The sequence below is a fragment of the Nerophis ophidion genome, linkage group LG23 (assembly GCF_033978795.1).
Source record: "Nerophis ophidion isolate RoL-2023_Sa linkage group LG23, RoL_Noph_v1.0, whole genome shotgun sequence".
In the NCBI taxonomy this organism is placed as follows: domain Eukaryota; kingdom Metazoa; phylum Chordata; class Actinopteri; order Syngnathiformes; family Syngnathidae; genus Nerophis; species Nerophis ophidion.
Window position 1 is genome coordinate 33705819 of NC_084633.1, and position 22523 is coordinate 33728341.

At 40.3% G+C, this 22523-nt stretch overlaps 1 protein-coding gene across 1 annotated transcript in view; it reads right to left on the bottom strand.

The window, feature by feature from the left end:
- LOC133541125 (heme-binding protein 1-like) overlaps positions 1-22523 on the bottom strand; it is a 51289-nt gene that overhangs the window by 2439 nt on the left and 26327 nt on the right. Inside the window, exons 2-3 of the mRNA XM_061884233.1 lie at positions 15213-15351; positions 6792-6972 (exon numbers count right to left, since the gene is read on the bottom strand). Coding sequence (XP_061740217.1) covers positions 6792-6972; positions 15213-15351 — 320 coding nt within the window. The remainder of the gene's footprint in view (positions 1-6791; positions 6973-15212; positions 15352-22523) is intronic.

Below are 22523 nucleotides of genomic sequence, written 5' to 3' on the forward strand. Positions count from 1 at the left end.
GGTATACATCAAAGAGTCATATTTTGTTACTTGTGCCTGCTTGCTACCAAGCTAATGTTAACATGCTTGCTATGTATCTTATTTTTCAGGTATACACCTCTGAGTTAAATATTTTCATATTTTATGTATGCTGTTCGCATGCCGTTTTTTGCAGGTATTAATCAAAGAGTCATATTTTGTTACTTGTCTCTGCCTCGCTAGCATGCTAATGTTAACATGCTAGCTATGTATCTTATTTTTCAGGTATACACCTCTGAGTCAAATATTTTCATATTTTATGTATACTGTTAGCATGCTGTTTTTTGCAGGTATACATCAAAGAGTCATATTTTGTTACTTGGATCTGTTTTGCTAGCATGCTAATGTTAACATGCTAGCTATGTATCTTATTTTTAGGTATACACCTGAGTCAAATATTTCCTATTTTATGTATGCTGTTCGCATGCCGTTTTTGCAGGTATCCATCAAAGAGTCATATTTTGTTACTTGTCTCTGCTTCGCTAGCAAGCTAATGTTAACATGCTTGCTATGTATCTTATTTTTTAGGTATACACCTCTGAGTCAAATATTTTCATATTTTATGTATGCTGTTCGCATGCCGTTTTTGCAGGTATCCATCAAAGAGTCATATTTTGTTACTTGTCTCTGCCTCGCTAGCAAGCTAATGTTAACATGCTTGCTATGTATCTTATTTTTCAGGTATACACCTGAGTCAAATATTTTCATATTTTATATATGCTGTTCACATGCCGTTTTTGCAGATATTCATCAAAGAGTCATATTTTGTTACTTGTTTCTGCCTTGCTAGCATGCTAATGTTAACATGCTAGCTATGTAGCTTATTTTTCAGGTATACACCAAAGTCAAATATTTTCATATTCTATGTATACTGTTAGCATGCTGTTTTTTGCAGGTATACATCAAAGAGTCATATTTTGTTACTTGGCTCTGTTTTGCTAGCATGCTAATGTTAACATGCTAGCTATGTATCTTATTTTTTAGGTATACACCTCTGAGTCAGATATTTCATATTTTATGTATGCTGTCTCATGCCGTTTTTGCAGGTATTCATCAAAGAGTCATATTTTGTTACTTGTCTCTGCTTCGCTAGCATGCTAATGTTAACATGCTTGCTATGTATCTTATTTGTCAGGTAATACACCTCGGAGTCAAATATTTTTTTTCATATTTTATGTATGCAGTTAGCATACCGTTTTTGCAGGTATACATCAAAGAGTCATATTTTGTTACTTGTGCCTGCTTGCTACCAAGCTAATGTTAACATGCTTGCTATGTATCTTATTTTTCAGGTATACACCTCTGAGTTAAATATTTTCATATTTTATGTATGCTGTTCGCATGCCGTTTTTTGCAGGTATTAATCAAAGAGTCATATTTTGTTACTTGTCTCTGCCTCGCTAGCATGCTAATGTTAACATGCTAGCTATGTATCTTATTTTTCAGGTATACACCTCTGAGTCAAATATTTTCATATTTTATGTATACTGTTAGCATGCTGTTTTTTGCAGGTATACATCAAAGAGTCATATTTTGTTACTTGGATCTGTTTTGCTAGCATGCTAATGTTAACATGCTAGCTATGTATCTTATTTTTAGGTATACACCTGAGTCAAATATTTCCTATTTTATGTATGCTGTTCGCATGCCGTTTTTGCAGGTATCCATCAAAGAGTCATATTTTGTTACTTGTCTCTGCTTCGCTAGCAAGCTAATGTTAACATGCTTGCTATGTATCTTATTTTTCAGGTATACACCTGAGTCAAATATTTTCATATTTTATATATGCTGTTCACATGCCGTTTTTGCAGATATTCATCAAAGAGTCATATTTTGTTACTTGTTTCTGCCTTGCTAGCATGCTAATGTTAACATGCTAGCTATGTAGCTTATTTTTCAGGTATACACCAAAGTCAAATATTTTCATATTTTATGTATACTGTTAGCATGCTGTTTTTTGCAGGTATACATCAAAGAGTCATATTTTGTTACTTGGCTCTGTTTTGCTAGCATGCTAATGTTAACATGCTAGCTATGTATCTTATTTTTTAGGTATACACCTCTGAGTCAAATATTTTCATATTTTATGTATACTGTTAGCATGCTGTTTTTTGCAGGTATACATCAAAGAGTCATATTTTGTTACTTGGCTCTGTTTTGCTAGCATGCTAATGTTAACATGCTAGCTATGTATCTTAGTTTTTAGGTATACACCTCTGAGTCAAATATTTCATATTTTATGTATGCTGTTCGCATGCCGTTTTTGCAGGTATACATCAAAGAGTCATAATTTGTTACTTGTCTCTGCCTCACTAGCATGCTAATGTTAACATGCTAGCTATGTATCTTATTTTTCAGGTATACACCTGAGTCAAATATTTTCATATTTTATGTATACTGTTAGCATGCTGTTTTTTGCAGGTATACATCAAAGAGTCATATTTTGTTACTTGTCTCTGCCTCACTAGCATGCTAATGTTAACATGCTAGCTATGTATCTTATTTTTCAGGTATACACCTGAGTCAAATATTTTCATATTTTATGTATACTGTTAGCATGCTGTTTTTTGCAGGTATACATCAAAGAGTCATATTTTGTTACTTGGCTCTGTTTTGCTAGCATGCTAATAATGTTATCATGCTAGCTATGTATCTTATTTTTTAGGTATACGCCTCTGAGTCAAATATTTCGTATTTTATGTATGCTGTTCGCATGCCGTTTTTGCAGGTACACATCTAGGAGTCATATCTGGTATACTCCTGAGTCAAATATTTTCATATTTTATGTATACTGTTAGCATGCCGTTTTTGCAGGTATTCATCAAAGAGTCATATTTTGTTACTTGTCTCTGCCTCGCTAGCATGCAAATCTTAACATGCTAGCTATGTATCTTATTTGTCAGGTAATACACCTCGGAGTCAAATATTTTCATAATTTGTGTATGCTGTTAGCATGCCGTTTTTGCAGGTATTCATCAAAGAGTCATATTTTGTTACTTGTCTCTGCCTAGTTAGCATGCTAATGTTTACATGCTAGCTATGTGTCTTATTTTTCAGGTAATAGACCTCGGAGTCAAATATTTTCATATTTTATGTATGCTGTTAGCATGCCGTTTTTGCAGGAATACATCAAAGAGTCATATTTTGTTACTTGTCTCTGCCTTGCTAGTATGCTAATGTTTACATGCTAGCTATGTATCTTTTTTTTCAGGTAATATTTTCATATTTTATGTATGCTCTTAGCATGCCGTTTTTGCAGGTATAGATCAAAGAGTCATATTTTGATACTTGTCTCTGCCTCGCTAGCAACCTAATGTTAACATGCTAGCTATGTATCTTATTTTTCAGGTATACACCTCTGAGTCAAATATTTTCATATTTTATGTATGCTGTTCGCATGCCGTTTTTGCAGGTATTCATCAAAGAGTCATATTTTGTTACTTGTCTGCCTCGCTAGCATGCTAATGTTAACATGCTAGCTATGTATCTTATTTTTCCGGTAATGCACCTCGGAGTCAAATATTTTCATATTTTATGTATGCTGTTGGCATGCCGTTTTTGCAGGTATACATCAAAGAGTCATATTTTGTTACTTGTCTCTGCCTCGCTAGCATGCTAATGTTTACATGCTAGCTATGTGTCTTATTTTTCAGGTAATACACCTCGGAGTCAAATATTTTTATATTTTATGTATGCTGTTAGCACACCGTTTTTGCAGGTATACATCTAAGAGTCATATCTGGTATACACCTGAGTCAAATATTTTCATATTTTATGTATGCTGTTAGTCTGCCGTTTTTGCAGGTATACATCTAAGAGTCATATCTTGTTTATTGAAGTTATTTTAGCATTTTTTTTGTTAATATACTAGCTTTTGAGCTAATTTTACACCTGTAATAGCAAATTATACTTTTATATTTATTTATATTTTCGTATGATTTTTTTGATAGCTTTGTTTTAAAACTCATTTGCATTGCAGGTATACACTTCTGTATCAAATATTTTCATATTTTATGTATTCTGTTAGCATGCCGTTTTTTTTTTTTAGCTCATTTTGCAGGTATATCATCTAAGAGTCATATTTTGCTACTTGTTTCTGTCTTGCTTGCATGCTAATGTTAACATGCTGGCTATGTAGCTTTTTTTTCCAGTTATATACCTCTGAATCAAATATTTTCATATTTTATGTATGCTGTTAGCATGCTGTTTTTTGCAGGTATACATATCTAAGAGTCATATTTTGTTATTTGTCTATATTTTGCTAGCATGCTAATGTTAACATGCCAGTTTTACCAACTCATTTTACAGGCCTACTCCACAGGGTCAAATATTTTGTTAGAAGTTAGAATGCTAATATTAGCGTCCTAGCATTTAGCTAATTTTTCAGGTAAATAACTAGTTTTTTTTTACGTATTCGAATTGTTAGCATGCTAAAGCTAGAATCTGGACTTTGATTATTGTGCAAGTGTAAACATAACAGTCTTATATTTCATTTGACGCTATCGGTCAAGAATGCTAACGCTTAGCAATTCAGTTCAGCTTCAGATTTTTTGCATTCTCTCACAATTTCTACTGAATCTACATGTCTATTTTCTATTTCATTCTCTTTTATTCAACTTTTTTGTCTAGCTTTTTCTCACATATTCTTATTCGATTCAAGCCATTCCACTTTTAAAATGTTTGGCTAAAGCATAAATGCGGCGCATCCTTTTTTTTTAATTATTTTACAAAAAACGTACAAAATTACCCATGTTACCATGAATTCCACTTCTTCCAGGAAAATAAATGGAACATTTTTCAAACTTCGACATTTCTCAACCAATAAAAAAACATTCCACTCATCCTGGAAATTGAAACTAACATTTTTCCAAATATTTAAAATTCCCAGAATTCCCAGTTTTTATTTTGCAGTTGTCACCTTTTTTGCTTTTGACTTTCCCGACATGATTCAAAAATTTTACCATCAAACACTTCGCTTATTCGGGACATTCAGGCTAGCTGTTTTAATGTTACAAAAAATCCCAGTTTTTCCCGGATTGTCCATTTTTCTAAAAGTTAGTCTGTATTAACGAGTGTTTCTACTTCCACATTTGATATTACAAATTTGAAAGTTTCTTTGCATGTTTACATTGTTGTTTTTATCTGGTAATTTTACAGGTATTCACTTCACAGTCATATTTTGTAACTTCATGCATGCTAACTGTTAGCATGCTAGCCTTGTGGGCTAATTTTGCAGACATACACCTCAAAGTCACATTTTGGTACTTGACGCAATCTTTTCTGCTCATTTAGCGTGTATACACATAAGAGTCGATTTTTGTCACTTCACGCCGTCTGGCTAGCGTGCTAACTGTTAGCATTTCAGTTCGGCTGCGGCTTGCAATGGCTAAATTCGTATTTAAGTTATCTGTTGTCTAAAACCACAGTTTGAGTCTAGGACAGTGGTTCTTAACCTGGGTTTGATTGATTCCTTGGGGTTCAGTGAGTCAGCCTCAGGGGTTCGGGGGAGCCATTTAAGACACACCTGACTCATCCATACTTGGTAGTGGGGGTTGAGGTGGGGGGGCGGGCGTGGTTGAGGTGGGCGAGATTTGGTGATAGCGGGGGTGTATATTGTAAATTCTGGAAGAGTTAGTGCTGCAAGGAATTCTGGGTATTTGTTACGTTATGTTACGGTGCGGATGTTCTGCCCAAACGTGTTTGTCATTCTTGTTTGGTGTCCGTATTTGTAACAGTGTTAAAGTTGTTTATATGGCTACCCTCAGTGTGACCTGTATGGCTGTTGACCAAGTACGCATCGCATTCACTTATTTGTGTGTAAAAGCCACATAAATGATGTGAATGCCGTTTGGATGGAGGAAAATCGGACGTGACGACAGGTTGTAGAGGACGCTAAAGGAGAATGGTTGCCCCGGGAGATTTTCGGAAGGGGCACTGGAATTCGGGATTCTCCCGGAAAAATCGGGAGGGTGGGCAAGTATTGACTCATCGTGTAAATAAAAACTTCTCCATATCGGCGTATCATGGATACGGCAACAGCAGAAGTAACACTGATTTGCAGGTGTGTAATTTGTTGTGGGTTCATGCACGGTTCATTTTGTACACCACGAAAATAAAAAACATATAACTTTGTCTTGAATTTGGAAAAAATAAAAAATACATTTCACAAAAGAAGGGTTGGGTATGAAACTGGTGGGGTTCGGAACCTCCAACAAGGTTAAGAGCCACTGGTCTAGGAGTTTGTTGTTTCTCTGTTATTTGTCCTAAAATAAAACACTTGTATGGCTCTTCACACATTCTTGGGGCTTGCCGGGGATGTCTCCAAACCCCCACCTACGCCTTGAATAGGACAACGATTGTTGTGATGATTTTGTCCTATGTCGAAGGTCACTCTTGAAATGGTTTTCTTTTGGGATTGGGACTACTTGTCCAATGTTTCATGGAAACATTCCTGGTTTTGGCTGATGTCACAATTAGATAAATGGTATTTTGTCCATTGTCCTCCCCTACCCAGGATGAGAGCCTTCGCCCCAACCCCTCGTCTTTTCCCAAATGCTATAAAGTTCTGGAAGAGTTCTTAGTCTTTAACTCTCTCTCGCTACTTCTTGCTCGTTTTTCTTTCTTTCTGTAGCAGCGTTAACTTTCTCCTATTGCAATCTTTAATCCTTTATACTTAAACACATCCTAGTTCCCTCTGAACATGTATTTGTTGAAGAGGAATAATTCTAAAACAGACTTCAGTGTGTACTAATATTATTTGTTTTGAAACTTACAGTGTATAGACCGTCATGCCAGGCCGATCCTCAATCTTGATGGCACTGTCGGTAGGCGTCGGGGGGCCTTGCTGGTAGATGGCGGGGATACGGATGGCGACCACCAAACGGCGTGATAGCACACCGTCGTTCCGGGGGTATACAGTGATGATGGTTGGTGCCGCCGTTCCCATCGATTCGCCTTGTTGAAAGATTAGAAAGTAGGGGTTAGACCTTGGTGATAGTATGGCAACATGGACACAATGATTGGACGGACTACAATATCGGGAAACTGTACCAGATAACTTTAACTTGGGTAAAAAGTACGTTTGTTGTCTATATAACTTGTGCAATGTGTGCAACTAATTCTTCTTGTCTTGTCTTGGGGCCGCATTCACCCTGGGTGTGTTGAGGCGAATTCCTCTCTGGCCCTGACAACATCCTGAACCACCACACACGACGGTCCTGTGCTAGGTTGCAGGAGATGGCGAACCGCATATCAGTTCCACCGATGCAGACCCAAAAGTTCTTAATGGTCCCCTTTGATCGTCATTGCCCAGGTCTTCAACTGTAATGTGTGCAACTAGATCTTCTTGTCTTGTCGGTATTCACCCTGGATGTGTTGAGCCGACTATTCTCTCTGGCCCTGACAACATCCTGAACCATCACACACGACGGTCCTGTGCGAGTTTGCAGGAGATGGGGAACCAAATATCAGGTAAACCGATGCAGGCCGACCACCTGTGGACCCAAAAGTTCTTAATGGTCCCCTTTGATCGTCATTGCCCAGGTCTTCAACTGTTATGTGTGCAACTAGTTCTTCTTGTCTTGGGGCAACATTCACCCTGGGTTTGTTGAGCCAACTTCCTCTCTGGCCCTGACTACATCCTGAACCATCAAACACGACGGTCCTGTGCGAGGTTGCAGGAGATGGCGAACCACATATCAGTTCCACCGATGCATGCCGACCACCTGCAGACCCTAAAGTTCTTAATGGTCCACCTTGAACGTCATTGACCAGGTCTTCAACTGTAATGTATGCAACTAGATCTTCTTGTCTTGTCGGCATTCACCCTGGGTGTGTTGAGCCGACTCTTCTCTCTGGCCCTGACAACATCCTGAACCATCACACACGACGGTCCTGTGCGAGGTTGCGGAGATGGGGAACCAAATATCAGTTAAACTGATGCAGGCCGACCACCTGTGGACCCAAAAGTTCTTAATGGTCCCCCTTGATCGTCATTGCCCAGGTCTTCAACTGTAATGTATGCAACTAGATCTTCTTGTCTTGTCGGCATTCACCCTGGGTGTGTTGAGCCGACTCTTCTGTCTGGCCCTGACAACATCCTGAACCATCACACACGACGGTCCTGTGCGAGGTTGCGGAGATGGGGAACCAAATATCAGTTAAACTGATGCAGGCCGACCACCTGTGGACCCAAAAGTTCTTAATGGTCCCCTTTGATCGTCATTGCCCAGGTCTTCAACTGTTATGTGTGCAACTAGTTCTTCTTGTCTTGGGGCAACATTCACCCTGGGTTTGTTGAGCCGACTATTCTCTCTGGCCCTGACAACATCCTGAACCATCACACACGACGGTCCTGTGCGAGTTTGCAGGAGATGGGGAACCAAATATCAGTTAAACCGATGCAGGCCGACCACCTGTGGACCCAAAAGTTCTTAATGGTCCCCTTTGATCGTCATTGCCCAGGTCTTCAACTGTTATGTGTGCAACTAGTTCTTCTTGTCTTGGGGCAACATTCACCCTGGGTTTGTTGAGCCGACTTCCTCTCTGGCCCTGACTACATCCTGAACCATCACACACGACGGTCCTGTGCGAGGTTGCAGGAGATGGCGAACCACATATCAGTTCCACCGATGCATGCCGACCACCTGCAGACCCTAAAGTTCTTAATGGTCCACCTTGAACGTCATTGACCAGGTCTTCAACTGTAATGTGTGCAACTAGATCTTCTTGTCTTGTCGGCATTCACCCTGGATGTGTTGAGCCGACTATTCTCTCTGGCCCTGACAACATCCTGAACCATCACACACGACGGTCCTGTGCGAGTTTGCAGGAGATGGGGAACCAAATATCAGGTAAACCGATGCAGGCCGACCACCTGTGGACCCAAAAGTTCTTAATGGTCCCCCTTGATCGTCATTGCCCAGGTCTTCAACTGTTATGTGTGCAACTAGTTCTTCTTGTCTTGGGGCAACATTCACCCTGGGTTTGTTGAGCCGACTTCCTCTCTGGCCCTGACTACATCCTGAACCATCACACACGACGGTCCTGTGCGAGGTTGCAGGAGATGGCGAACCACATATCAGTTCCACCGATGCATGCCGACCACCTGCAGACCCTAAAGTTCTTAATGGTCCACCTTGAACGTCATTGACCAGGTCTTCAACTGTAATGTGTGCAACTAGATCTTCTTGTCTTGTCGGTATTCACCCTGGATGTGTTGAGCCGACTATTCTCTCTGGCCCTGACAACATCCTGAACCATCACACACGACGGTCCTGTGCGAGTTTGCAGGAGATGGGGAACCAAATATCAGTTAAACCGATGCAGGCCGACCACCTGTGGACCCAAAAGTTCTTAATGGTCCCCTTTGATCGTCATTGCCCAGGTCTTCAACTGTTATGTGTGCAACTAGTTCTTCTTGTCTTGGGGCAACATTCACCCTGGGTTTGTTGAGCCGACTTCCTCTCTGGCCCTGACTACATCCTGAACCATCACACACGACGGTCCTGTGCGAGGTTGCAGGAGATGGCGAACCACATATCAGTTCCACCGATGCATGCCGACCACCTGCAGACCCTAAAGTTCTTAATGGTCCACCTTGAACGTCATTGACCAGGTCTTCAACTGTAATGTGTGCAACTAGATCTTCTTGTCTTGTCGGTATTCACCCTGGATGTGTTGAGCCGACTATTCTCTCTGGCCCTGACAACATCCTGAACCATCACACACGACGGTCCTGTGCGAGTTTGCAGGGGATGGCGAACCACATATCAGTTCCACCGATGCATGCCGACCACCTGCAGACCCTAAAGTTCTTAATGGTCCCCCTTGATCGTCATTGCCCAGGTCTTCAACTGTAATGTGTGCAACTAGTTCTTCTTGTCTTGGGACATCATTCACCCTGAGTGTGTTGAGCCGACTTCCTGTCTGGCCCTGACCACATCCTGAACCATCACACACGACGGTCCTGTGCGAGATTGCAGGAGATGGTGAACCAAATATCAGTTCCACTGATGCATGCCGACCACCTGCAGACCCTAAAGTTCTTAATGGTCCACCTTGAACGTCATTGACCAGGTCTTCAACTGTAATGTGTGCAACTAGATCTTCTTGTCTTGTCGGTATTCACCCTGGATGTGTTGAGCCGACTATTCTCTCTGGCCCTGACAACATCCTGAACCATCACACACGACGGTCCTGTGCGAGTTTGCAGGAGATGGGGAACCAAATATCAGTTAAACCGATGCAGGCCGACCACCTGTGGACCCAAAAGTTCTTAATGGTCCCCTTTGATCGTCATTGCCCAGGTCTTCAACTGTTATGTGTGCAACTAGTTCTTCTTGTCTTGGGGCAACATTCATCCTGGGTTTGTTGAGCCGACTTCCTCTCTGGCCCTGACTACATCCTGAACCATCACACACGACGGTCCTGTGCGAGGTTGCAGGAGATGGCGAACCACATATCAGTTCCACCGATGCATGCCGACCACCTGCAGACCCTAAAGTTCTTAATGGTCCCCTTTGATCGTCATTGCCCAGGTCTTCAACTGTAATGTGTGCAACTAGATCTTCTTGTCTTGTCGGTATTCACCCTGGATGTGTTGAGCCGACTATTCTCTCTGGCCCTGACAACATCCTGAACCATCACACACGACGGTCCTGTGCGAGTTTGCAGGAGATGGGGAACCAAATATCAGTTAAACCGATGCAGGCCGACCACCTGTGGACCCAAAAGTTCTTAATGGTCCCCTTTGATCGTCATTGCCCAGGTCTTCAACTGTTATGTGTGCAACTAGTTCTTCTTGTCTTGGAGCAACATTCACCCTGGGTTTGTTGAGCCGACTTCCTCTCTGGCCCTGACTACATCCTGAACCATCACACACGACGGTCCTGTGCGAGGTTGCAGGAGATGGTGAACCACATATCAGTTCCACCGATGCAGACCCAAAAGTTCTTAATGGTCCCCTTTGATCGTCATTGCCCAGGTCTTCAACTGTTATGTGTGCAACTAGTTCTTCTTGTCTTGGGGCAACATTCACCCTGGGTTTGTTGAGCCAACTTCCTCTCTGGCCCTGACTACATCCTGAACCATCACACACGACGGTCCTGTGCGAGGTTGCAGGAGATGGCGAACCACATATCAGTTCCACCGATGCATGCCGACCACCTGCAGACCCTAAAGTTCTTAATGGTCCACCTTGAACGTCATTGACCAGGTCTTCAACTGTAATGTGTGCAACTAGATCTTCTTGTCTTGTCGGCATTCACCCTGGGTGTGTTGAGCCGACTTCCTGTCTGGCCCTGACCACATCCTGAACCATCACACACGACGGTCCTGTGCGAGATTGCAGGAGATGGTGAACCAAATATCAGTTCCGCTGATGCAGGCCGACCACCTGCGTACCCAAATGTTTTCCTCTTACACACATGTTTGTGTGCTATAGCTATGAGTTTTTTCCCCCTTGGCCTCAGTCTGGACTCCCTCTACAGGGCCCCAGGCTTAGACTGAATTTTTTTTCCCTCCTCCCCTTTCCCCAGCGTTTACCTGTTTCTCACCTGTTTTGTAAGGGGCGCTGGAAGTTGGCAGAGCCATCAGCGATCCTGTTCTGTCTCCCTGTAATGTTGTCTAACCTTGAATGGGATTGTGCTGAAAATCTCAATTTACCCTTGAAAATTAGTAAAGTATTTCTGATTCTGATGGTGAACTAAATATCAGTTCCACCGATAAAGGCCGACTTCCTGCGGACCAAAGAGTTAGGAAAGGTCCACCTTGATCGTCCTTGCCCAGGTCTTCAATTTCAATGTGTGCAACTACTTCTTCTTATCTTGTCGACATTCACCCTGGGTGTGTTGATCCAGCTTCCTCTCTGGTCCTGACAACATCCTGAACCAATGGCGGCCCACGCACGACGGTTCTGTGCAAGGTTGCAGTAGATGGCGAACCAAATATCAGTTCCACAGATACAGGCCGACAACCCAAGAGTTCGGAAAGGTCCACCTTGATCGGTGCTTCCAAGGTCTTCAACTCTCCGTTAACACGCTTGTGCCAATGAGGCAGTGGGAGTGGGAGAAGGAGATCGCAAACCATCCACCCTCCACCCGTCAGGCTGCATGACCAAACCATCCTAAAATCACCGTTGCAACAACAGAGAAGGAAGAGGCCATAGATCCAGGCATTGACGGCGACAGGCGGTACGTACACGATCAGTGCGTCAGCACCTTAGGATGCGGCAGAGGCAGTCATTGTAGCAGACCTCCAGCTTCTTGTCCAGACGTTTCCCCGCCTTAGAGGAGGATAGTTTGAGCAATGGCCTAGTAGATTCCAGCTAGTCAACCAGGGTTGTTGTTGTTGTCGCTCAATTTTTAATAAATTGACAGAGACGTTAGCATATTGCACAAGACCTTAGGTTGATTGATTAGACTGTCTGGGGCATGTCGAGAGAAATTGTACTCTCCAATTTGATCGGAAAACAGTCATAAATGTTAAACATGTTTAACATCCATGATCAAAAACCCTTTTGTTTATGGTCAAAACTGAAGACATTTGAGTTTTAAATGGAAAGGCCAACTTTCTTCAGGACTTCAGAAGTGGAGGACAAACTCTTGATGTCGACAGTAGTTTACCTTCGCCAGGAGTTTATAAATTCATTGCCGTTGGTTGTTAGTTAACTAGTCATTTAGCAAAAAAAAGTTACGGGCGGATTTTCATCAAACTTTCAAGAAATGTCCAGAATTGGATAGGAAACAACTGATTATATTTTGGATCTGATGCAGATCATTACTGCGCTACCTTACGTCTTTACGTTTGGAGCTTCAACTTCTGTGTGTATGTTAGCGGCCCCACCTCCACCTGCATAGGCAAACACTGCGGATGACTGAATGTTCATTCCGTTTCTTTCGTTCCGACACAGATCGCTCAAATTTTGCTTCTTGCTTTCAGGAAATGTTAGGAAAAAGTGATTACATTTTGAGGATGATACGCATCATATCGGTAGATAGCAACTGAAGTCCCCCGTTTGATTTTTACCGGCGATGCTACGACAGAGATGGCACAGAGATGGCAAAAATGTCTGGATATCCTGCGACACTCAAAGCAGATGCATTCCCAACGATAAAGTCAACGAAATCACAAAGGTGAGTGTTGTTGTTGTTATTGACTTATATGCTAATCAGACATATTTGGTTGCGGCATGACTGCCAGCTAATCAATGCTAACATGCTATTTAGGCTACCTGTATGTACATTTGAAACTATATTTACATCCAGCGTTTCCTTCCACCCACATTTATCCATCCATCCATCCATTCATTTCCTACCGCTTATTCCCTTTTGGGGTCACGGGGGGCGCTGGCGCCTATTTCAGCTACAATCGGGCGGACGGCGGGGTACACCCTGGACAAGTCGCCACCTCATCGCAGGGCCAACACAGATAGACAGACAACATTCACACTCACATTCACACACTAGGGCCAATTTAGTGTTGCCAATCAACCTATCCCCATGTGCATGTCTTTGGAAGTGGGAGGAAGCCGGAGTACCCGGAGGGAACCCACGCATTCACGGGGAGGACATGCAAACTCCACACAGAAAGATCCCGAGCCTGTATTTGAACCCCACATTTAATGCGAAACAAACTTTTACCAATCGACGGATTTAACATGACCATTGTTGGTTGGATGGCGATCGCCGAATAGCTTCAATAGCTATTCGCTCAATAGCTTCAGTTTCTTCTTCAATTTCGTTTGCACTATCTGCCTCCATACTCCAACCATCTGTTTCAATACATGCGTAATCTGTTGAATCGCTCAAACCGCTGAAATCGGAGTCTGAATCCGAGCTAATGTCGCTATATCTTGCTGTGCTACTTGCCATTGTTCGTATTGGAATCGCTATGTGACGTCAGAGGGAAATGGACAGTGGCTTAAGCAAATAGCGAAAATCAAGCACTGTAAAGCTTTTTTTAGGGATATTCCGGGACGGGTAAAATTTCGAAAAAAATTTCGAAAAATAAAATAAGCCACTGGGAACTGATTTTTATTGGTTTTAACCCTTCTGAAATTCTGATAATGTTCCCCTTTAAAACTGTGGTATGGTACAAAGGCCCTATCTGGCGCCACGCTAAATAATTACTTGATTAAAGGACAGTGGTTTCTTATATTACAACACAGTGTTACTGTTCAAACTGTATGTAATGTGACGGGGGCCAAAAATATTAAATATACCTTGTTTTAATGACTACCTAAACCTACCATGCTACTGTATTTTAAGCGTTTTCTGAGGTGGAAATTGGTTACAAAAGTGTAAGAACCGTTGTTGTTTTTTAAATTAAGTTTAAATATCTGGCAAACCTATTTCTATAACCTTGCCACCATCTTGAGGACAATGTGAGTAATTCAGGTAAAATGACTGTAAATTGTAATTTTGTAGTGATCCAAACCACCTTCCCTAGTCATGGCGCAATAAAAAAAAAAAGCAACCAACACAAAGTCAACACATATAACAACGATCAAAATTACACTCAATCCTGCTCAGTGGCCTTGTGGTTAGTGTCCGCCCTGAGATCGGTAGGTCGTGAGTTCAAACCCTGGCCGAGGCTTACCAAAGACTATAAAAACGGGAACCGTTACCTCCCTGCTTGGCACTCGGCATCAAGGTTTGGAATTGGGGGTTAAATCAGAAAAATTATGCTCACTGCTACCCTCACCTCCCAGGGGGTGGAACAAGGGGATTGGGTAAAATGCAGAGGGTAATTTCAACACACCTAGTATTTGTGGTACTTTAACTTTAATTTAAATCCAATACAATGCATGATGGGAAGGTAGGAGTCAAACTTTCCGGTCTGGTGGAGGTCATTAAACCAGAAAGAACGTACGGACGCTACAGGGCCAGTAGTCTGGATGAGCAAAAGGGGAGGGGCTTGCCAACACAGCATGTCTAAGAATGACCACGTCGGTACGTCCGTCAGTTTTTGATGTCATATATTGGACACTGTTAAAAAAATACTACAAAATCCAGCAGTCAGAGCCACCCACAACCCAAATGCACGATTTGACGCTTTGTCACACGAGTATCTAACATTTTAACAACATTTATAAGTCGAAAAGACGTAAATCCTAATAGGTCCTCTTTAAACCAAGCAAAAAAAATAGCGGTTTTACACAACAAGCACGCTGCTGATCTCCTACGAGGCCTTACCTTGTTCATTACTGCCACCAATGTACATGAGCAGCTTCCTCACCAACTCTCCTGTCACCTGGTCGAAAGTGCGTCCCTCCGAGGAGACCACGGCATATTTGGCAGCGTCGTATCGCCGTACTTCAAAGCTTACTCCATCCTAGGGGAAGGAAGCAAAATGGGAAAGGCTGAGGCATGAGTGAGCAAAATGTAGCTATGACCGATACTGTCTATGGAGGTCTTCATCGCAACTGGACTGTTCAGTTTGTCTTCTCATTCAAGCAGGCTTCATCCGTTCATGATCATAGACCTAAATTGGTCAGATCTAGACAAGAGACTACCTTTTTGGATTGGTCAGATCAAGACAAGTAATTACCTTTTTGGATAAGTCAGATCAAGACTAGAGATTACATTTTGGATAAGTCAGATCAAGACTAGAGATTACATTTTGGATAAGTCAGATCAAGACTAGAGATTACATTTTTGGTTTGGTCAGAGCTAGACAAGAGACTACAGATATGTCAGATCCAGACAATAGATTACATTGTTGCTTTGGTCAGATCAAAACAAGAGACTACCTTTTTAGATTGGTCAGATCTAGACAAGAGACTACATTGTTGGTTTGGTCAGATCAAAACAAGAGACTACCTTTTTGGATTGGTCAAATCCACACAAGAGACTACTTTTGTCAGATCTAGACAGGAGACTACCTATTAGATATGTCAGATCTAGATGAGACTACCTTCTTAGATATGTCAGATCTAGGCAATAGAGTACATTGTTGGTTTGGTCGGATCAAAAACAAGAGACTACATTTTTGGTTTGGTCAGATCAAGACAAGAGACTACCTTCTTAGATATGTCATATCTAGACGAGAGACTACATTTTTGGTTTGGTCAGATCAAGACGAGAGATTACCTTTTTAGTTTGGTCAGATCGAGACAATAGACTACCTTTTTATATATGTCAGCTCTAGATAAGAGACTACCTTTGTCAGATCGAGACAAGAGTGTACCTTCTTAGATATGTCAGATCTAGACCAGGGACTACCTACTTCGATATGTCAGATCGAGACAAGAGTGTACCCTCTTAGATATGTCAGATCTAGACCAGGGACTACCTACTTCGATATGTCAGATCGAGACAAGACACTACCTTCTTAGATACTGTATGTTAGATCCAAACAAGAGAATACATTTTTAAATTAGTCAGGTCTAAACAAGAACTACCTTTTTACATATGTAAGATCTAGACAAGAATGACCTTTTTCAATATGTCAGATCCCTACAAGTGGCAATATTTTTAGATTGCACAGATCAGAAAACTTTTTACAAGGACTAGATCTGACAAATGAGACAACAATTAATTCTATGAGAATGAACCAATGAAGCATGCTCGGATGAGAGGCGAATAGTCTTAAAACCAACTGAACAGTCTGAGTGTCTGATATGTTTTGTGTATTGCATAAAAAGGCATGAGTGAGCCAAATGTAGCTATGACCGATAATGTCTATGGAGGTTTTCATCGCAACTGGACTGTTCAGTGTGTCTTCTCATTCAAGCAAGCTTCATCCGTTCAAGATCATAGACTTAGATTGGTCAGATCTAGACAAGAGACTACCCTTTTGAATTGGTCAGATCAAGAAAAGAGATTACATTTTTGGATTGGTCAATCCCACACAAAAAACTACCTTTGTCATATCTAGACAAGAGACTACATTCTTAGATAAGTCAGATCTAGATGATAGACTATCTTCTTAGATATGTCGGATCTAGACAAGAGATTACATTGTTGGATCGGTCAGATCAAGACAACTGACGACCTTTTTAGATTGGTTCGATCCAGACAAGAGACTATCTTTTCGATATGTCAATTCTAGACGAGAGACTACCTTTTTAGATATGTCAGTTCTGGACAAGAGACTCCCTGTTTAAATATGTCAGTTCTGGACAAGAGACTATCTTTGTCAGATTTAGACAAGAGACAACCTTCTTAGATATGTCAGATCTAGACAAGAGACTACATTTTTGGTGTGGTCAGATCCAGACAAGAGACTACCTTTGTCAGATTTAGACAAGAGACTACCTTTTTAAATATGTCAGATCTGGATAAGAGACTACTGCCTTTGTCAGATTTAGACAAGAGACTACCTTTTTAAATATGTCAGATCTAGATAAGAGACTACTGCCTTGGTCAGATTCAGACAAGAGAGTACCTTCTTAGATATGTCTGATCTAAACAAGAGACTACCTTTTAAGATATATGTCAGATCTAGACAAGAGAATACCTTCTTAGATATGTCAGATCCATACAAGAGATTACCTTTTTAGATTAGTCAGGTCTAGACAAGAGACTACCTTCTTAGATGTGTCAGATCTAGACAAGAGACTACCATTTTAAATTATTCAGGTCTAGACAAGAGACTACCTTCTTAGATATGTCAGATCTAGACAATAACTATCTTTTTAGATTGGTCAGATATTGACAAGAAACTTCCTTCTTAGAATTGTCAGATCTACATTTTCACATGTAAGATTTAGACAAGAACTACCTTTTTGGTTTGGTCATATCCATACAAGAGACTATCTTCTTAGATATGTCAGATCCAGACAAGAGATTACATTGTTGGATCGGTCAGATCAAGACAAGAGACTACCTTTTAGATATGTCAGATCTAAACAAGAGACTCTCTTTGTCAGATCTAGACAAGAGACATCTTTCTTGGATATGTCAGATCCAGACAAGAGACTACATTTTTTTGTTTGGTAAGATGAACACGAGAGGCTATCCTTTTAGTTTGGTCAGATCCAGACAAGAGACTACTTTCTTAGAAATGTCAGATCTAGACAAGAGACTAAATTTTTTTGTTTGGTAAGATCAACACAAGAGACTATCATTTTAGTTTGGTCAGATCTAGACAAGAGACTACCTTTTTAGATATGTCAGATCTAGATAAGAGCTTACCTTTGTCAGATCTAGACAAGAGTGTACCTTCTTAGATAGCTCAGGTCTAGACAAGAGACTACCTTCTTAGATATGTCTGATCTAGACAAGAGATTACATTGTTGGATCGGTCAGATCAAGACAACAGACTACCTTTTTAGATTGGTCATATCTAGACGAGAGACTACCTTTTTAGATAAGTCAGATCTGGACAAGAGACTATCTTTGTCAGATCTAGACAAAAGACTACCTTCTTAGATTAGTCAGGTCTAGACAAGAGACTAACTTCTTAGATATGTCAGATCTAGACGAGACTACCTTCTTAGATTAGTCAGGTCTACACAAGAGACTAACTTCTTAGATATGTCAGATCTAGACTAGACTACCTTTTTAGATTGGTCAGATATTGACAAAAGACTTCCTTCTTAGAATTCTTAGATCTCGTTAAGAGACTACATTTTTACATATGTCAGATCTAGACGAGATACCTTTCTAGACAAGAGAATACTTTTGTCAGATGAGAGACTCTCTTCTTAGATATGTCAGATTTAGACAAGAGATTACATTGTTGGATTGGTCAGATCAAGACAAAAGACTACCTTTTTGGATATGTCAGATCTAGATAAGAGCCTACCTTTGTTAGATCTAGACAAGCGTGTACCGTCTTAGATAGGTCAGGTCTAGAGAAGAGACTACCTTCTTAGATACGTCTGATCTAGACAAGAGATTACATTGTTGGATCGGTCAGATCAAGACAACAGACTACTTTTTTAAATTGGTCAGATCTAGACAAGAGACTACCTTTTAGATATGTCATATCTAGACGAGAGACTACCTTTTTAGATACGTCAGATCTGGACAAGAGACTATCTTTGTCAGATCTAGACAAAAGACTACCTTTTTAGATATGTCAGATCTAGATAAGAGCCTACCTTTGTTAGATCTAGACAAGAGTGTACCCTAGATAGGTCAGGTCTAGAGAAGAGACTACCTTCTTAGATACGTCTGATCTAGACAAGAGATTACATTGTTGGATCGGTCAGATCAAGACAACAGACTACCTTTTTAGATTGGTCAGAACTAGACAAGAGACTACCTTTTAGATATGTCATATCTAGACGAGAGACTACCTTTTTAGATACGTCAGATCTGGACAAGAGACTATCTTTGTCAGATCTAGACAAAAGACTACCTTTTTAGATATGTCGGATCTAGATAAGAGTGTACCTTCTTAGATAGGTCAGACCCAGACAGGGGACTACCTTTTTAGATTAGTCAGGTCAAGACAAGAGACTAACTTCTTAGATATGTCAGATCTAGACGAGACTACCTTTTTAGATTGGTTAGATATTGACAAAAGACTTCCTTCTTAGAATTCTCAGATCTCGTTAAGAGACTACATTTTTACACATGTCAGATCTAGACAAGAACTACTCTTTACATATGTCAGATATAAACAAGATACCTTTCTAGACAAGAGAATACTTTTGTCAGATGAGAGACACTCTTCTTAGATATGTCAGATTTAGACAAGAGATTACATGCTTGGATTGGTCAAATCAAGACACGAGACTACCTTTTTAGATCAGTCAGGTCGAGACAAGAAACTAACTTCTTAGATATGTCAGAACTAGACGAGACTACCTTTTTAGATTGGTCAGATATTGACAAAAGACTTCCTTCTTAGAATTCTCAGATCTCGTTAAGAGACTACATTTTTACATATGTCAGATTTAGACAAGAACTATTTTTTTTTTTTACATATGTCAGATCTGACAAGATACCTTTCTAGACAAGAGAATACTTTTGTTAGATGAAAGAATCTCTTCTTAGATATGTCAGATTTGGACAAGAGATTACATTGTTGGATTGGTCAGATCAAGACAAGAGACTACCTTTTTAGATATGTCAGATCTAGATAAGAGCCTACCTTTGTTAGATCTAGACAGGAATGAACCTTCTTAGATAGGTCAGGTCTAGAGAAGAGACTACCTTCTTAGATACGTCTGATCTGGACAAGAGATTACATTGTTGGATCGGTCAGATCAAGACAACAGACTACATTTTTAAATTGGTCAGATCAAGACACGAGACTACCTTTTTAGATCAGTCAGGTCGAGACAAGAAACTAACTTCTTAGATATGTCAGAACTAGACGAGACTACCTTTTTAGATTGGTCAGATATTGACAAAAGACTTCCTTCTTAGAATTCTCAGATCTCGTTAAGAGACTACATTTTTAAATATGTCAGATCTAGACAAGATACCTTTCTAGACAAGAGAATACTTTTGTCAGATGAGAGACTCTCTTCTTAGATATGTCAGATTTAGACAAGAGATTACATTGTTGGATTGGTCAGATCAAGACAAAAGACTACCTTTTTGGATATGTCAGATCTAGATAAGAGCCTACCTTTGTTAGATCTAGACAAGAGTGTACCCTAGATAGGTCAGGTCTAGAGAAGAGACTACCTTCTTAGATACGTCTGATCTAGACAAGAGATTACATTGTTGGATCGGTCAGATCAAGACAACAGACTACCTTTTTAGATTGGTCAGAACTAGACAAGAGACTACCTTTTAGATATGTCACATCTAGACGAGAGACTACCTTTTTAGATACGTCAGATCTGGACAAGAGACTATCTTTGTCAGATCTAGACAAAAGACTACCTTTTTAGATATGTCGGCTCTAGATAAGAGTGTACCTTCTTAGATAGGTCAGACCCAGACAGGGGACTACCTTTTTAGATTAGTCAGGTCAAGACAAGAGACTAACTTCTTAGATATGTCAGATCTAGACGAGACTACCTTTTTAGATTGGTTAGATATTGACAAAAGACTTCCTTCTTAGAATTCTCAGATCTCGTTAAGAGACTACATTTTTACACATGTCAGATCTAGACAAGATACCTTTCTAGACAAGAGAATACTTTTGTCAGATGAGAGACACTCTTCTTAGATATGTCAGATTTAGACAAGAGATTACATGCTTGGATTGGTCAGATCAAGACACGAGTCTACCTTTTTAGATTAGTCAGGTCGAGACAAGAAACTAACTTCTTAGATATGTCAGAACTAGACGAGACTACCTTTTTAGATTGGTCAGATATTGACAAAAGACTTCCTTCTTAGAATTCTCAGATCTCGTTAAGAGACTACATTTTTACATATGTCAGATTTAGACAAGAACTATTTTTTTTTTTTACATATGTCAGATCTGACAAGATACCTTTCTAGACAAGAGAATACTTTTGTCAGATGAGAGACTCTCTTCTTAGATATGTCAGATTTAGACAAGAGATTACATGCTTGGATTGGTCAGATCAAGACACGAGACTACCTTTTTAGATCAGTCAGGTCGAGACAAGAAACTAACTTCTTAGATATGTCAGAACTAGACGAGACTACCTTTTTAGATTGGTCAGATATTGACAAAAGACTTCCTTCTTAGAATTCTCAGATCTCGTTAAGAGACTACATTTTTACATATGTCAGATCTAGACAAGAACTATTTTTTTTTTTTTTACATATGTCAGATCTGACAAGATACCTTTCTAGACAAGAGAATACTTTTGTTAGATGAAAGAATCTCTTCTTAGATATGTCAGATTTAGACAAGAGATTACATTGTTGGATTGGTCAGATCAAGACAAGAGACTACCTTTTTAGATATGTCAGATCTAGATAAGAGTCTACCTTTGTTAGATCTAGACAGGAGTGAACCTTCTTAGATAGGTCAGGTCTAGAGAAGAGACTACCTTCTTAGATACGTCTGATCTGGACAAGAGATTACATTGTTGGATCGGTCAGATCAAGACAACAGACTACATTTTTAAATTGGTCAGATCTAGACAAGAGACTACCTTTTTAGATATTTCAGATCTGGACATGAGACTATCTTTGTCAGATCTAGACAAAAGACTACCTTTTTAGATATGTCAAATCTACGTAAGAGCCTACCTTTGTTAGATCTAGACAAGCGTGTACCGTCTTAGATAGGTCAGGTCTAGAGAAGAGACTACCTTCTTAGATATGTCTGATCTAGACAAGAGATTACATTGTTGGATCGGTCAGATCAAGACAACAGACTACATTTTTAAATTGGTCAGATCTAGACAAGAGACTACCTTTTAGATATGTCACATCTAGACGAGAGACTACCTTTTTAGATATGTCAGATCTGGACATGAGACTATCTTTGTTAGATGTAGACAAAAGACTACGTTTTTAGATATGTCAGATCTAGATAAGAGCCTACCTTTGTCAGATCTAGACAAGATACCTTTCTAGACAAGAGACTACTTTTGTCGGATGAGAGACTCTCTTCTTAGATATGTCAGATTTAGACAAGAGATTACATTGTTGGATTGGTCAGATCAAGAAAAG